General features: G+C 47.8%; 1 protein-coding gene across 1 annotated transcript in view; it reads left to right on the forward strand.

Annotated features, from left to right (window-relative positions):
• The first annotated feature begins 1,916 nt into the window (after window positions 1-1,916).
• Pdlim1 (PDZ and LIM domain 1) overlaps window positions 1,917-16,820 on the forward strand; it is a 40,295-nt gene continuing 25,391 nt past the window's right edge. Inside the window, exons 1-2 of the mRNA XM_042689355.1 lie at window positions 1,917-2,114; window positions 16,600-16,751. Of these exons, the coding sequence (XP_042545289.1) occupies window positions 2,019-2,114; window positions 16,600-16,751 (248 nt within the window). The 5' untranslated portion in view covers window positions 1,917-2,018. The remainder of the gene's footprint in view (window positions 2,115-16,599; window positions 16,752-16,820) is intronic.

Genomic DNA, 16,820 nt, shown 5'->3' on the forward strand with positions numbered 1-16,820 from the left:
CTGTTCTACTGGGTAGACTACTGTGTCAACACATGTGACACCTGCTGTCCACAGCAGCAGGACACCAGGGGCCAATGAAAGGCAGACCCTGCCCTGTAGCCTTTCCTCTCCTATTAGGACACAGAACATTCAAGACAGCTACAGGTTTAGCATTTGCTGAGTGTATTTTCTTTTTAATTTTTTTTTTGTTTGAGTTTTGATGCTGGGGATCAAACCTAGGGCTTTGGGGATGCAAAACCCAGAGCCCACTAATTTGCTTTCTAATCAACAAATATTACAAGTGGCTTAGCTGCCACTTAGCTGTCACAGTGTTCAGCTGTGTCTGTAGTATCAGTTACTCAAAAGTTTGAGATAGTAAGACTGCTTGAGCCTCAGAGGTTCAGGACCAGCCTGGGTGACAGAATAAAACCCCAGTTCAAAAGAAAACAGATAGGGGGTTATCCATTCCCCGAACCCCTTAGATTCAAGAAGAACATTAGGATGTATGAGGCTGAGAGTTAAGATTAGTCTAGGTAACATAAATCTACCTCAATTTCCAAGAAACAAAGTAACTATTTCCCAAACGTAGGTATTTGTGCTGTGACACAATTGGATGTGTGTACATCTGTGCACAGAGGTGGTAAGAAGGCAGGCCTGGGTCTCAGGGAAACAGAGCTGTGCATTTAACACGGTGTTTGAGAATGTACCCATCTGCCAGAATGCATGGGTGCTAGGGAGATTATGGAGAGGGGGAAATGGTCCTGAGGATGACCAGTGTATTACATGCATTAAGCACAATGGGCCAGGTACTAGTCTAAACCCTGGGGAATAGAGGGCAAAACAGATAAAAACTTAGGGATAGGGGTGGAACAAATAATTAGGTAGAATACATCAGACTGAGTAATTCAAAGAAGAAAAGACAGAGGAAAGTAACCCGGCATTCTAGAAATAATGTTTTAAGTGGTCCTCAGAGATGACCTCATTGAGGTGACCTTTGAACCAAAAGGAAAAGGTCCTGGGGATTGTCTGGAAGAATATTCCAGTGTGCCAGAAGTGAGGAGTTCAGGGGAGACCAGGAGATGGGTCGGAGGGAGTTGGGACCATCCTGGGGGGCGGGGGGGAGTGTGGGCTGCAGGACTTGGAGTTTTTCTCTGGGTGACATGGGACGCTGGGGACAGAGTACTGTCCGGTAGGGAATGCTCTTCAGGGGAAAGTGGCCAGGGCCTCCTGGCACGTCTGCCCACTCAACCCCTTCCCAGTCACTTTGCCTGTCCCAAACAAGCATCAGGCTCCAGCTTGGAAGAACGGTTTCTGGAAAGTTATGCCAATTATAACCATGAGTGATAGTCTCATTAGCATTTTTAAAAAAAGTTCTTGGGTGACCTACTTTAACCCAGGGAACCCCGGAAGTGGCCAGCTACAACCCAGCCTCGCCGTGTGTAGCCCCGGGCCAGCCTCCTGGCCGCCAGCTGACTCAAGTTACTTCATCCGCAAGATGGGACTCGGTGCCCTGGCCTCCCCTTAGCCCGGAATGAGCTCATCTGAAAGCATCCCTTAACCGCCTCTGAGGTTTCTAAAAAGCAAACGTGAAGATGGAGCTGACCGCAGAGCGTTGACTCTGCACAACCGTTTCCAACAACTTGCAGAGAAAGCACCCGGCGCGGGTCGGTCTGCACCGCGGGCCGTCGGGACCTGTGCCCCACTCCCTCAGCCTCCGCGGGACTGGGAGCGGCGGGTGGGCGGGGCCGCGGGCCGCACTCGGGCTCTCCGGGCGGCGATCGCAGCCGGTCCCGGCCCGCGCGCAGGGCGTGGAGCGGCGGCGGGCCCCGCGGAGGACGGGCGCCGCGCGGCAACGACGCGGTCAGGGCGGAGCCGCCCCGCCCCTTGCCCTCCTCCGTCCCCCCCTTCACCCCCCGCCGCTCCCGCCCGCCCCGCGCTCCAGACCCGCGCCGCGCGCTTTCTCCGACAGCTGCTCCGCTCGCCCCGCGCGCTCTCCCGCGTCTGGTCCGTCCGTCCCCGCCGCGTCCGCCGCCACAACCATGACCACCCAGCAGATCGTCCTCCAGGGCCCGGGACCCTGGGGCTTCCGCCTCGTGGGCGGCAAGGACTTCGAGCAGCCTCTCGCCATTTCCCGGGTAAGAGCCGCCTGGGACGCGCGTGGGAGCCGGGCGCTCCCGGCGGGGCGGAGGCGCGGGCCGTCCGGAGGGCACCGGGGAGGACGTGCCGGGGAGGCAGGTGGGGAAGCGGCTCGCGGCACGGTGGGGTGGGCGGGTCAGGGGATGAGGGGGGGCGAGGGCCCCGCAGGCGCTGACGGGGCGGAGCTGGGGAGGCTGGAGGGGGCGGCCAGGTGCGCGGGCCGCTCCGCGCCCTCCGCCGCGGGGCCCCCGGCGCCCCCGGGGTCCCCTCCGCCGCGGGGTCCGCGCCGCGCTCCTGGGCGGGCGGCGGGCGCAGGTTTTCTCCCTTCGCCCGGGAAGCGCCGCGCCGCGCCGCACGCGCTTTGTCCACCCGCTTGGGAACGAAGGTCTCCGCAGACCCCGGCTCCCGCTTCGTCCCGGCCGCCGGTGTGGGGAGAGCAGATGGAAAGAAGCCGGCGAGTCCTGGAATGCGCGTGGGCATAACTTACAAAGCCCTCGAAGGCCGCTTTCCACTCCTTGGATCCGATCTGTGGCCGGGTGTCACCTCCCACTGATGCCTGTCCCAGGAGACGCGGTGGTGTGGAGAGAAACACACCCAAATTAAACCCATTTAGTTCTGCGTCTGCCCCAGCCGAAGGTGATCACGCCTCCTTCCCGCCGGTTATTCCTAGATTATGCTCGACTAGGCCCATCCTCCCTCCAGGGATGAGTGGATGGATACCCAGACGGCGAGGGGGGGGCGTCCCCGAAAAACTTGGTGGCTCCTCATCTCTGGGTGGGCCCCCGTTCTACCGTAGACCACCGGACCCACAGCCCGCACTCTCAGTGAGGAAGCCCAGATTTGGGATTGAACACAAAGTTGATGTAACTCAAAAGCTCACTGTGTCTTCTGATTGAAGAAAAGGAGCCCTTAGAGCACTGCCGGCGGCTCTGTCTCACCCGGCACATTCCATCCTGGGCCCTTCCGTCTGCTCCAGCGGACCTTAAACTTGTCACGACCGTCTTCTAAGCCTTTCCCCTCGGTTGGATGGAGAGAGATCCCTATGGATCTTAAGCTCCTGCCGCCAGCAGCTGTAGGCGTTTGGCGGGTCTTGCAAGGTCTCCTCTTGGTTTCTGTACTGGCCCAGGGAGAAGTTCTCTGACCATCCCACTCCAAAAGAAGCTAGCAGCCCAGTTTCAAGGCTTTGTCTTCTACTTTGCCCCAGCGAGACTTCTTAGATTGTTCTTGGAGGTATGCACTGCCTTCCCACACTCCAGCCCAGGAGCTGTGTGATACCGGCCCTGGACCTCTGCCCAGTCTTGGCACAGAGCTAAACCTGGCTGTGCCCAGTATACCGTTGCCCACGGATTAAGAAATGCTTGACCAGGGAGGGCAAGGCCTCTGCACATTTTGACTTGCTTACATCATAGTCCATTTGTCCCTGTTCTTTGTGTCTATAATTAACCTGTCAGCCCTTTCTACTTCTGATATTATATATGGCATGAAACTTTTTTTTTTTAAAGTAGGGGAGGATGTTTTGGAAATCTGTTATAAGGGTCGGCCATTTTAGCTGATTTTAAGTCTTAATGTGGACTGAGGATGTGAGAGGCCCTGGGTTTGAGTCCCAGCACTGTAAAACAAAAACAAAGTATACCTCTTAAGGCAAGTGGCCCTGTGCAGGAATGATGGTTTGTTTGTGGTGGAAAAAAAACACAGTACACATACATATAACTTGATCCTTTGGATCTCAACTTCCTGAGAAACTAAGATTACAAGCATGAACCCCTGATACCTGGCTTGTACCTTCATATATTGATTTATTTATTATTTATGATATATGCACATGTTTAATGAGCACATACTGTATGTCTGTGTATACTCTTCCGAAAGAGACTATAGAGCTCCATTGTCAGGGCAGTTTGTTGATAATGACTGGCAGGTGCTTCAGTTGAAAAGTGAAAGTGACTCAAGTTGACCTCAAGCTGCCTGTAATTTGCCTCTTCATCTCTTTATTTCCACATGAGAAAACAAAGTAGGATCATTGCCTCTTGGGAATGGAAAAATCGTTGTTCTAAAGGGACAGACAGTGTGGTCTAAGATTAGGGTCTGGTCAGGTGATCTGAGTTCTTCATCAAGGTGTACTGGGAGTGAGTGAGCAAGCCTTGTTTTGTTCAGAGCTACCTTTTGGAATCTGCAGCCAGGCCAGCAGCAGCCCAGGGTGCGTGTTAAGGATTGTGAGGACTCTGTAAGCACAGAAGGACTAATGATGAGGGGTGTGAACATTGACGAGAGCTGCACACACCTGTTAGAAGGTGTGCTGCCATTATGATCCCACTCAGATACCATTGGCTAGTATGGTTTTGTGTAAGTAGACTCAAGAGCCTCCACGCCAAAGCAAACCAAAAAATGAGGCAGGGAGAGGTGGAGTGCCTTTTATTTACACGATTATATTTGCTTTCTCTTGCATGAATTATTCTGGTAGTGGCTGCCATCTTCTTCAATGATCAAAGCTTCTGAATAGAACCCCATAATATTATGTCCTTGAAATGGTTTCTTTTTCTAATTTATTTATGTTTTAAATTGTGAAACAGAAAACTCGCAAGATACAAATGCCTTGCTAGGGTTTGTGAGGTGAACCCGTGTAGTGATTGCCCACCTAGGTCCAGAATCGGAGTTTTAGCACCCAAAGATTCAGTGATGTAGCCTTTTGTGACAGGGTAATTAGTCACACCCTTACTTTTTTCATAGTGTAGCCAGATACCATACACTTTGCTTATTTCTGAACCATTCCAAACATACTGTTTTTCTCAGGTGTCGTGTGAATAGCTTTTTTTGCTCTTTGGCATTACTTTAAATTTAATGTCACAATCCAGATTTCCATCATCAAAGGAACATAAGCTGGTTTTTACTTAATATCTCATTGAAGGTCCCCCCCCCCCCCCCCCCCCCCCCCCCCCCCCCCCCCGCCTAGGGGGCTCCCTGGTGCTCCCTGAGATGTTTTTTGGTCAGTTCCTGTTCCAACTTTATAGTTAATCTTCTTGAATTTGTCCTTTCATCCTCCTATGTAATTTCTTATTTCCTCTAGTTGCTTTGGGTGGAAACCTTCAGAGAATCCACACCCAGGCCAAAATTGCAAATTTTTGTTGACTGTTTTTCTCTCCCAGTAACTGACAAAGGAGAGGAAGGGGTGGAGCCAGAGGTAGAGATGCTCTTAATTGAGGAGTTACTTATTTGCCTCTTAAGTCCCGGGAACCCTTGGCTGAGAGCCTGTGGTTTTATGATGAGGGCTTGTGCCCTTTGCCCAAGGACCCTGAAAAGGTACTTAATGGGTCCTCTGTAACCAGAGGGTCTTCTCTGGAGAGTTTCCTCATGTCCTAAAGATCAAAAGAGCAAGAATTAGCTGTCAGGTTGTGAAAACCAAGAGATTTCCTAAAATGCTTTCGTGTTAATAAGTTTTGTGTCCCATTCTTCCATTCTGTGAAATTGATGATGTGGGAAGTACTGGCTGCTCCAGCTGTTCTCAGCCAACCTGGGGAGCAAGGAGGATGAGGATGAACCCAAGAGAGTGCTGTGGAACTACATTTCTTGAGCCCTTTGGCCAAATCCCCTTTCATTCCTGAGTCTCTAGGGTGCTGACCTCGTGGGTCTGTTTTTGAGAGGAGAGAAGGAAGAATGTCTTTCATGTGTTGCAGCCTGGGCATTGCCCAAGAGGAAGAGCATTATCTAACTATAGGGGTGGTACTGGTCAATGCTGGGCAGATACCACCGGGTCTCTTCGTTATGACCAGGCCAGGGCTGGCTTCCATTGGCATACCATCCCTAGACCACACCCTGTTACTGCTCCAGGTGGTGCATGTCTATAATCCTAGCTACTCCGGAGGCTGAGAACTGAGGATGGTGATTTGAAGGCAGCCCTGGTGGGAAAGTCTGTGCAACTCTTATCTCCTGTGAGCCACTAGAAAACCAGAAGTGGACCTGCCAGCTTAAGTGGTAGAGCACTAGCCTTGAGCAAACACCAGGGACCTCACCCAGACCCCAAAGTTCAGGCCCCAAGATTTAATGAGCATTTAGGCTTCAGAGGTAGTTGTTTATCAGGGCTACTTAAAAGCATGTGAGGTTCTTACAAGCTGTCTGGAGACTTTTTTTGGGGGGAGGGTCCGGTCGTGGGGTCTGAACTCTGGGCCTGGGCGCTGTCCCTCAGCTCTTCAGCTCAAGGCTAGCACTCTACCACTTGAGCTCAGTACCACTTCCGGCTTTTTTCTGCTTATGTGGTGCTGAGGAATCAAACCCAGGGCCTCATTCATGCGAGACAACCACTCTACCACTGAGCCAACTTCCCAGCCCTGTCTGGAGACTTTTGAACAACTTGATGACTTTTTTTTCCATGATCAATTTATTCCTACATTGGCCCCAAACTTGGTGAGGAAACCACATTAACTTTTTTAAATTTTAATTTTGTTGTCAAGGTGATGTACAGAGGGGTTCCAGTTACATAAGTAAGGTAGTGAGTACATTTCTTATGAAACCTGTTATCCCCTCATGTTTTTCCCTCTTTCCCTCTCCCTTCAAATCCCCTCTCCCCAAGTTGTATAACTCATTTCCAACATATTGTCTTGTGAGTAATTGATGGCACTTTTTTTTTGTCGGGTGTGGGGCTTGAACTCTGGGCCTGGGCACTGTCCCTGAGTCCTTCAGCTCAAGGCTAGGGCTCTACCACTTTGAGCCACAGCTCCATTTCCAGTTTTCTGTTGGTTAATTGGAGATCAGAGTCTCATCGACTTTCCTACCCAGGCTGGCTTTGAACTGCGAGATCCTTACATCTCAGCCCAGAGTAGCCAGAATTACAGGTGTGAGCCTCCGTGTCCAGCTTTGATGGCTTTTTGAGAAGTTCATCAGGGTATTCTATTTGGTTACCTATTGTTTTATAAAATAAATATCCCAGTGATAAAATACTGATTAGTCTTTTAGACTAAGGGAACAGTAAGTCTCTGAACTGCTACCTCTGGACACCAACAATTGCCTTTACACAGTGTTTAAAGGGGAGCTGGGTTAAGGTACAATGCAACTACAAGCATCTGCCCTATGTAATCACTACAGTACCTTGAGAAAATGTTAAGTACACACACACACACACACACACACACACGCACACACACACACACACACCCTACACACCTATCCCCCTCCAGTCCTGAGGCTTGAACTATAGGCCCTGTCCCTAAGCTTTTGTGCTCAAGGCTAGCCCTCTACCACTTGAGCCACAGCTCCACTTGCAGATTTTTGGTGGTGTATGAGAGATAAGAGTCTCACGGACTTTGCTTTCTCGCCTGGCTTTAAACCACAGTCTCAGATCGCAGCCTCCTGAGTAGGATTACAGGCATGAGCCATTGGTACCTGGCTGGTAAGAACATTTTGATATCTCAAGACAGCAAGTTTTCAGGCCAACCTGTACAAGCTCTTGCAGCTTCTGTGGCTGTAATGTAGCTTCAAAATATGGGACGAGAGTTCAAGTCCCATGTCTAAATGCTATCTTGGAAGTCCTGCATTGTTGCCCAGTTGAACATCTGTCAAACTCATTCCTCATTACCTTGACACAGCCATTAGGTGAGCGGAGACTGCTCAAAGGTCTGTGGTGTTGAGACTAAACTTTTTTGGGTAGTGCTGGGATTTGAACTCAAGAGTCTTGGACTTGTTAAGTAGGCATTCTCATTTGAATCCTGCTCCTGGCTCTTCTTGCTTTAGTTATTTTTTGGATTGGGTCTGGTACCTTTTGTTTGGTTCTACCTGGGATTCCCGTGTGATCTCACTACATAGGTATGTGGGACCAGGAGTGTACACCACTGCACTCAGCCAGATTTCCCATTTCCTTATCTCAGATGTCCTTTGTATAAGGCCCAACTGTAAGTGTTGTTATTTATGTGGCCTTACCTGCTTGCAGAATGGATTACAGGTGAGTTATAACACTGAATGAAACACGGTTAGAATGTTTTAAGACACAAGAACACACATCTGATTTAATAGAAAATTGGAACACAGGAGAAGCAAGCAAATTGTGCCAGGAACTTGAAATCAGTTGGTTTCTGTAATTATATGCCACATTTAGCTGGGAGTTTTCTGGCCAAGGCAAAATGGGAACCATGTTGAATTATTTAGGAATCTGGATTGAAATTACTTTTACAATGCTCCATTTATACTACACCTTAGGGAGGTTGACCAACATTTATGGGACTGTAGTTTTCTTTTTCTTTGCTGTCTTGGGGGGAGGGGAGGGAAGAACGGAGAGAGGAGAGGATAGAGGTACTATTTAAATGGACATTTCCTTAAGAGCCTGGTGTTTCCAGGAATGTAAGAAAGCCCTTGAAGCTGTTTCCAGAGGAGTTGATATTTAGTATTTTTTGTTGTTGTTGTTGTTTTTTTGTCTGCCTGGTTACTTAACTTCATGCTAGGAGAGTTTCAGAGAAAGGCAAGTCAACCACTTCCTTGATGTTTGCAAAGCCAATGAGCTTTAGACTTTTCTGGAAAGTTTTGTAAAATACAGATCAGGGGCTGGGGATGAAGCTCAGTGGTTCTCGTTCTACCCCCCTCCTCTCTCTCTATATCCCTCCAGTAGATGAGATGTGGGTGGAGCTCTGTCTACATTTTTAGCCCCTCCCTGCTTCCCAAGATCTAATGACCAGCTTGTTTGAGAACCACTGCCTCTCTTTTCAAATGACATGGCTCTCCTCCGAGCTTGTGGATGAATTCCTGGCCTGAGAATACCATGACAGTTAAGTGTTAGCAGTGGAGTCCTGTTCACCAGTAAAGTATTTCTCCTGTGAGGAAAAACTAAAAGCAAACCTACTTCTGTATCACAGTTGTTTAGTTAACCCTCCCTCCCCCCAATCTCTCTATCATTAGGTCAACAGTATCATCCAGGCTGTAATACTGGTTGTTTTTTTCCCCCTCTTTTTTCTGAGCTCTCCCTGCATAGCTCAGGCTATAGCTGAATCTGGTCTTATAGGGTGCTCTTGATGGTTAAGTCAGGGAAATTGAGGTGTCTGTTAATCCTAGTCATAAAGTGTTTCTCCATGTACCTTTTTGTAACTTTATAACTGTCAATGATCCTAAACAAGGAGCCAACATGAATGAACTTTGACTTGAGGGTGGGGTAGTAAGAAAGTAGCTACCTGAATGAGGATAAATGGCATCTGGTCCTGGGTTTTTGTGTTGGAGTTCATGGAGCATGTTGGGCCTTGTATCTCATGTATTTATCAGAAGGGGCAGAGGCTCCTCACTGGTGCTCATTGTTGCCTTGGGGGGGTGGGGGTCCAAGTCCAGAATTGCCAGGTTTTTCACAAGAAGCTCAGCATCTATGGGTTTCTGTGAAATTTACCAGACATAATTTAAAATCTCCACAAACAATCATAATGGTGGATGGGCCTTGTTTGATGTGCCTCCAGCTTTCCATCTTGAGTCTAGGGAGTTAAGGGAACCCTGTCTATTGTCTGTCAGTAAGGCATGAGACTAAGATAAAGCCACCTTACTCTCAGCAGTGGAAGGCTCCATAGTTACTTCTTAGCACTTACTGGACACATCAGATGCCATGTTGAAATTCCTTTGTTGATGTCCTTCATTTCCATATTAAGTACAATCTTTTGGGCAGGAAGGGGACAGGCCCGTGATACCCGGCTCTGTGTTTACAGCTCTTGCTCCAGCCCCTTCCTTCCGGTGTTTTATCCATACCGGTCCACATGCTGTTCCCATGACTTGGCCTGCTCTTTCCTGCCTCCTTTCTGGCTTTGCAGTTTGAAGCGGCACCTCCTCCAGGGAGTCTTCTTGGCATTACTCCATTGGGAGGAGTTCTTGTTGCTTCTAGCATAACATTCATCAGCTGTTTCTCTTACTTATCACCCCCTCCCCCAGGAGATAGTGAACTTGCTAGATGGCACAATCCTTTTTACAGCATATTCTGGTGCCTTGCGAGGTTCCTGTGTCCACGTGCCTGGAGTGGCGAGCGCAAGCTCTGGCTGAGTGCGTGGTCTCATGTCATCGTCATTGCAGTCTCCTGGTGGCAGGACTGGTATTTCCATTCCTGTTGCCCGGGTAAGAAGAATGAGATAAAAATCCCACCCAGAGGGCTAGGAAGGTGGCTCAGTGGTAGAGCGCTGGCCTCGCATGCGTGAGGCCCTGGGTTCGATTCCTCAGCACCACATAAGCAGAAAAAAAAAAGCCGGAAGTGGTGCTGTGGCTCAAGTGGTAGAGTGCTAGCCTTGAGCTGAAGAACTGAGGGACAGTGCTCAGGCCCAGAGTTCATGCCCCATGACCGGACCCCCCTCAAAAAAAAATCCCACCCAGAGACCCCTGTGGCTCACCAGCCACTAAGGTAGGACTTGAACCCTGGTCAGCTGCCTGCTGAAGCCACATCTTCATCAAGAGGCTAGCTATTTAGAATATACATCAGGGTGTCTGACTGGTACATGAAGGAGAATGAGGAGAGATCGGGGAGGAGTGAATAGAAACGCTATCATTCTGGGGCGGGGAATGCCCTGATCAGTGGCATTACACATCCAGTTCTGAGGAAGGGCCTTAACGTTTACATATCTGGCTGTTTAGGTATATATTAACAAAAGAGAGAGAGCTATATCCAGTCCTGTTTTATACTGCTTAGAATTGTAGGGCTGGGAAGTTGGTAGAGTGCTTGCCTCATATGTATAAGGCCCTGGGTTCAATTCCTCAGCACCACATAAGCAAAAAAAAGCTGGAAGGGGCACTGTGGCTCAAGTGGTAGGGTGCTAGCCTTGAGCTGAAAAGCTGAGAGACAGTGCCCAGGCCCAGAGTTCAAGCCCTAGGACTGACAAAAAGAAAAGAAAAGAAAGAATTGTAATGAGAATCTTCTGTAGCCTTCCCTGTGATTTGGATGGGGCAGCAGTGCGGAAGGCAGGTGTCCGGGTTGTCCCCCAGCTAGTCAGTGTCTGCCAGGAGGGCAGGGGTGGGGCCGGAGGGGTGGGGGTGACAATAGTGAATACTTTAGAAAGCAACAGATTGCTTATTCGTGGCAGTGGCCATGCCCACACAGGTGTAGGCAAGAATTGCATGACCTCAATGTATAAACACAGGGGACTTGGGGGTGGGAGGTGTCCATCCGGCCTATTTTGTTGAAGGATTTCTTTCTGGGAAGTCAAAACCGACTCCATCATGAGCTGGTTCTGATGGAATTTGATGGCTGGGAGGAAATGAGACAGTACGGTACAGTGGACCGGGAGCCTGCCTCGGCCTGCCGCTAGCTGCTGAGTCATTTTGGGCAAACTGCTTCACCCCTGTCCCTCCATTTCCTCACCTGCCATGGTGCAGATCACACTATGTGCCTGCTAGAAGCGGTGCATTGGTCCATTAGCTGCTTCAGCTGTGCCTCACATAGATCAGCACCTCTTTATTGGTGGCTACTGGGATGAATACGGTTGATTAACATGGAATGGGTGTACAGCAAGGATCCACATCCACCATTCAAGACAGGAACCCTGCCGGGCACTGGTGGGCTCGTGTCTGTAATACTAGCTACTCTGAGGATCGTGGTTCAAAGCCAGCCAGGGCAGGAGAGTCTGTGAGACTCTTATCACTAGTTAACCACCAGAAAACCAGAAAGCTCAGGGATAGTGCCCAGGGCCTGAGTTCAAGCCCCACAGCAACAACAACAAAGAAGGTAAGAACCTTCCAACATTGAGGCCTTTGCTCCTTTTCTGTTCCATGATATATTTGCATGTTTTATGGGGGACAGAGCTACCGTTCCCTAGCGCAGTACCCAGCTGTTCTTCTCTTCTAGGGAAGCACTAAGCTGGCAGCAGGAGATGGTATAGGAGGCCATGGGAGGTGTATCTCCTTAACCCAGGAATTTTTTCTAGCTCTGGCAATTGGATTTGGAGTCTGCTGTGTGCTGAAGTGTAAAAGGATAGTATTGAGAATGTGGGAATCTGGTGTTAAGTTCCGTCACCTGTCACCTGCCTTTAGCTATGTGAACTTGAATGGCTTTTCTCGCACATTTTCCTCATTTGTAATATTATCTAGAGCATGTTTAAGGAAGCTCATCAATATGGTTATCTCAAGCTGAAGACAGAATATGAATAGACTTTGTTATGGCTACATTCCATAGTTTATTTAAATTCACTTTTTTTTTTTGAGGGTGTGTTGCTGATCCTGGGGCTGGAGCTCTGGCCTGGGCACTGTTCCTAATTTTTTTTTTTTTTTTCCGTTAAGGCTATTGCTCTACCACTTGCACGGTAACTCTTACTTCCAGTTTTTTTGGTCAGTCCTGGGGCATGAACTTGGCCTGGGAATTGGCCCTAAGCTCTTTTGCTCAAGGCTAGCGCTCTACCTCTAGAGCCACAGCCTCACTTCCAGTTTTCTGGTGGTTAATTGTAGATAAGAGTCTCATGAACTTTCCTGTCTGGGCTGGCTTTGAACTGGGATCCTCAGATCTCAGCCTCCTGAGTAGCTAGGATTCTAGACGTGAGCCAACGGTGCCTGGCTCTATCTTCTAGCTTTTTGCTAGTTAATTGGAGATAGAGTCTCAGGGACTTTACTGCTTGTGGCTTCCAACTGTGATTTTCAAATCTCAAGCCTCCTGAGTAGCTGGGATTACAGGGGTGATCCACTAATGCTTGGCATAATTTACTCCCCCTTCCCCCCCACCAAAAGAGATGGCACATAAAAGATTGTGGTTCTGAGTCTCATCTGATGATGTAATCTTGTAATTTCCCAAAACTTCTCTTTGGCTGTATAGATTTACTCTAGAAGGAAGGCAATCCCAGGTTGGCTGGGCCTCGCTTGCTCAGGTTGGAGGCTTGCAGGACTGGTTCTAGCTTGTCTGAGGCTTGTTGGGATGTTCTCAGCAGACATGCCTCTCCCATAAACCAGTACCCACCTCTTAGCAGTTACATAGGGAAGTAGAGAGAAACTTTTATTTTATCTCCTCAGTCCATTTTCCCAGTCTCCTCATTTTTATTAAGGGCACACGTTCCATCACTTTGAAATATTTTACAGGATAAAATGGAGTAGCCTGATTGCATTCTTTAACCACACTAGATATTTTAGATCAGCCACTGAGTGAATATTTACTGAGCACCTACTATGTCCCAAGGCCCTGGGGGTACCATAGCACATAGGCTCTCCATACCATAACAACAATTTGTAAAGTAATGACATTAAACGCTCGACCAAATAGATTTACCAACACCATATGACAGCTGCCATGAAGAAGAAAAAAGCTTATAAAGAGGAATATAGTATAGATTGGAGATCAAGGAAGGCTCTCAGAAAAGAGAGGTTTGATGTAAGTGGTAGAGTGCCACTATTGAGCAAAAAAGCCAAGCAAGAGCACAAGGCCCTGAGTTCTAGCCCCATTATTAGCGCGCGCGCGCACACACACACACACACACACACACACACACACACACACACACACAGAGTTTAGTCTCTGAGGAGAGACATGACAGGCAGAAATGTTCGCAAGCAGAGGTAAAATCATGTGTCAAGGTCCTGAGGTGGAAGAGACTTTGGGATAGTCCCTGTAGCTCTGGCTTTGGGGAGAAGCAGAATAATGAAAGAGGGAGAAACTGGCTTTATGGGTCTTGGTAAAGATTTGAGTTTTTTTTTTTTTTTAATTTTTTTTATCATGAAAATACCGTACAGAGGGGTTACAATTACATGGGCGAGGTAATGAGTACATTTCTTTCTTTTTTTTTTTTTTACTGTATAGAATTACATTTATTCTTTTTTTTATTGTGAAAATACTGTACAGAGGGGTTACAATTACATGGGCAAGATAATGAGTACATTTCTTATCAAGCATTGTAGCCTCCTCCTTTGTTTCCCCTTCCCATCCCATCTTCCCCCCGCTTCCCCCAACTCTCCCCCCCAAAGTTGTGAAGTTCGTTTTCGACATAACAACTTGTACGTCTCATTGTTGCAATGGGTCCACCTGTATCCCTAGTTAAGCGATATGTTTTTTCCCTTCCCCTCCATAACAACATCAAATACAGTGAAGGCAGGGGTTATACTGTGGGGGAGGGACATACAAAACCACAAAGAAATCATCTTATAAATGTGTTAGAAACAATCGCATGAAAGAAAAAAAACATTTGAATACATATCTTAGGGTTCATTTCCCTAACATCAACTTATCTGACCTTTTCTGCTTGACTCACACATATACTAGATATTGCAAATAAGGGAAACCATGAGACCTATGTTTCTTTGGACCTGGCTTACTTCACTTAATATAATTTTTTCCAAGTCTTTCCATTTCCTAACAAATGGGGCAATGTCATTCTTTCTGATGGAGGCATAGAATTCCATTGTGTATATATACCACATTTTCTTGATCCATTCATCTACTGAGGGGCATCTGGGTTGGTTCCATATCTTAGCTATGGTAAATAATGCTGCAATAAACATAGTTGTGCTGGTAGCTTTAGTGTGGTCATGTTTGTGAAGATTTGGGGTTTTATCCTAAGAGATCACTTGTAGACTTGGTCATGTTGATAGACTTGGTCATGTTGAGTGAGCATCCTCCTCCTGGGTTTTAGCTGTTCTCTTTGGAGATGCTTTGCTAGTCCAGCAGCATGGCCAATCCCAAATCAAGTGCTGCTTAGATAGAGCCATTTAGCAAATAAGCCTGCCTTGTTTAGAAATAATACCAGATCAGCCTTCCCAGGACAGTGGATCTAAAAATGACTGTCAGCACTAAGTGACTCAGAAGTGAAGTCTGTGGCCCAGCCCCTGGAAAATGTCTTGTCCCTGGGGCTGTTTGGGAGGATGCTCAGAACTTTGGATCTAGGGCCTTCATTTTCCTAGAGCCAGATCTCTGGTAGACGGAGGATGGGAACGCCAGAGAGGAAGGTTAGGAGGTTAGGATCTCTGTGCTGGTTCCACATCCTGCCACATTCCAGGCGAGTTTTGCCTGATAAAGTCCTAACTTGTTCCAGCCAGAAGGGACTACTGGAATCAACTGACCCCTTTCATTTTGTGAGGTCAGGGTACTGATAAGGGAGGGGACCACTCCCAGGAGCCAAGGGACTTCTCTAAGGGAGGGCAGAGTCCTGTGGGCCCTGGGGCCTTGAAACTACCCTGCTGCTGGGAGACTTCCCAACTAGAAGGGTCTTTATTTTTTTGTGCCAGTCCTGGGGCTTGAACGCAGGGCCTGGGCACTGTCCCTGAGCTGTTTTTGCTTAAGGCTAGGGCTGTACCACTTTGAGACACCGCTCCACTTCAGATTTCTGGTGGTTATTTGGAGATAAGAGTCTCACAGCCTTTCTTGCCCAGGTTGGCTTTGGACTGAGATCCTCAGATCTCTGCCTCTTGAGTCTCTAGGATTACAGGCCTGACCCACTGGCGCCTGGCTCAGGAAGGTCTTTGATGTCAAAAAGTCATGGACTGGCCCTGGGGTGACCATAGATAGTAGATTTTTAGTATACCTTGGTTTAGAAAATACAGTGAAATTTCTCTGCGGTTTGTACTGCTTCAAGATGAGTTTGTGTTTCGTTCATCCTACCAGCAGCTGTGTTCATGTGAAGCTAGTTGTACAACTGTGGTGGGAGACATACTTATGCAGTCTACATGCAGTGCTCAGCAGACAGATGGCTGGGAGGGTCAGTTGTGGTCATTGATGGCCTTCCCCAGCTGCTAGTGGTCTGTACATTTGGAATCACTGATCTAGAAGCATCAACGTGGGGAAAACCAGATACTTAGAAGGACACAGACAGGTTTTTCTGTGAGATGGAATGAATTGTGTAAATTCATACATATTCAAAAATAATCTTCATTTTTTTTTAAGGTGGAAAAGTAACTCAAACTGATTGTAACAAAACAATACATTCCTGAAATACATAACCAAAGCAGTTTGGTGCGCAATGTTTCACTTTGCATCTGTGCCTAGGTAACATAGTAAAATTTTTTACAGAAATAGGATGTTCCTATCCACAATTTATACATGTGTACGTGTGTGTTTACAAAAGTGTAACTGGTGACTTATTTTAAGGAAGTAACAAGGTCCAATGGACAAAGCGTTGGGTCTGGCTCAGGGTTTGAGCCTATAGTACACTAATTGAATGACTAGTAAAGTAGAATGTATCTACTTGAGTGATCCTGAGTGGGTAAAAAAGTCTTTGTAAGCCTCAGTTTACAGATCTCCGAAGTGAAGACTGATACTTGTTTTCTCACAAAGTTGTAAAAATCCAACAGATCAAATAGAGTCTTTATAGAGGCTCACAGGACTGTTAGAACTTAGGGTTTTAACCCAGTTTTTCTTTTTGAGACAAGCTTACTCTTGTAGTCCAGATTGGCCAGGAATTTTTGGTCTTCCTGCTTTGGGCTCTGGCTTGCTGGGATTACAGGCTTGTGCTGTCACTCTGGGCTGGGCTTCTGACTTTTTTCTGTGTGTTGATGTGTATCAGTGACTACTTAACCTATTGGTCACTTATTCAGTGGTTTGGAGACAAATAGTAACTGGCCCGCCCTCCTCTTTGTTGCCAGGTCACTCCTGGAAGCAAGGCCGCCGTAGCTAATTTATGTATTGGAGACATTATCACAGCCATCGATGGAGAAAATACCAACGGGATGACGCATTTAGAAGCTCAGAACAAAATCAAGGGCTGCACAGACAACATGACTCTCACAGTAACCAGGTGAGATGGTGGAAATGTTTTGTTTCTTCTAGACTGGAAGGTGCTTGTGGGCAGGGGCTGCCTTTCCCA

Source organism: Dipodomys spectabilis, unplaced genomic scaffold (genome assembly GCF_019054845.1).
Source record: "Dipodomys spectabilis isolate Male_0828 unplaced genomic scaffold, ASM1905484v1 ptg000125l, whole genome shotgun sequence".
In the NCBI taxonomy this organism is placed as follows: Eukaryota; Metazoa; Chordata; class Mammalia; order Rodentia; family Heteromyidae; genus Dipodomys; species Dipodomys spectabilis.